This window comes from Haliaeetus leucocephalus, unplaced genomic scaffold (assembly GCF_000737465.1).
Source record: "Haliaeetus leucocephalus isolate CR32 unplaced genomic scaffold, Haliaeetus_leucocephalus-4.0 Scaffold924, whole genome shotgun sequence".
In the NCBI taxonomy this organism is placed as follows: Eukaryota; Metazoa; Chordata; class Aves; order Accipitriformes; family Accipitridae; genus Haliaeetus; species Haliaeetus leucocephalus.
The window spans coordinates 855,500-856,282 of NW_010973360.1; the positions used below are offsets into that span (position 1 = coordinate 855,500).

The 783-nt window shown below is 49.0% G+C and overlaps 1 protein-coding gene across 2 annotated transcripts in view; it reads right to left on the reverse strand.

Moving 5' to 3' along the window:
* The window catches only part of NAA15 (N(alpha)-acetyltransferase 15, NatA auxiliary subunit), a 40,436-nt gene extending 39,860 nt beyond the window's left edge, over nt 1-576 (reverse strand). For both annotated transcript variants that reach the window (XM_010583620.1, XM_010583619.1), the window contains exon 1: nt 541-576. In XM_010583620.1, coding sequence (XP_010581922.1) covers nt 541-546 — 6 coding nt within the window. In that variant the 5' untranslated portion in view covers nt 547-576. The remainder of the gene's footprint in view (nt 1-540) is intronic.
* Nucleotides 577-783: the final 207 nt, after the last annotated feature.

Below are 783 nucleotides of genomic sequence, written 5' to 3' on the forward strand. Positions count from 1 at the left end.
GAAAAACCTACCCCCCCCCCCCCCCCCCCCCCCGAAGTGGCAGAAGTTTACAGAGCTGTAAGAGCGCTGTTACTCTAAGATGACTACAGTCCTCATCTTGTTTCTGATCTCTGGAAGGATCCAAGAGAGCAGTCTAAGCCTCTTTGAAACAAGACATAAGATTTTTTAGACAAAACTGACTTTTTTGAGAGAAAGCAATATAGTGCTTGACCCAGATAACAGAGTCTTCTAAATAAATCCACTGAAGTTGCTCACTAACGTAATTCTCTAGTCCTCAATTCACCCCAAGTCCTTAGGAACACAAGGTGCCTGCAACACCGCATCAAAGCTGAAACAAGTTCCTTAAAACGCAACTGAACTGTGCACGCTTTAGTGGTATTAGGACTGCACGCTATCTTAATCTCATTCTGAAAACGAGGTTTATTGCCTAAATTCCACCGCGCTCTCTTTCATCCACACACCGGCTGCCACCCAGAAAAATCGATCGTCAAGCTCGCACAAGAGTTAGCTGTAAGTCAAACTTCGGAAAGACTTCAAAACCTTCATCCTTCTCCGCTTCCTCCTGTGAAAGCCATCTTCCCCACTGACCAACAAATCTGGTCACTGCCTACGGCAAAGATCTGAGTTATAAAAAAACAAAAAAAAGGCAAGGAAAAAAGAAAAGCTCTGGGCAGAGCGGCCGCAGACAGCAACCCGACGAGCGAAGCGGCCGCGGGTGTATTTCCACGGAGCCGCTGGAGTGCCTCGCCGCGGCCAGCGCCGGGGCCCGGGGCAGCCCCTCGG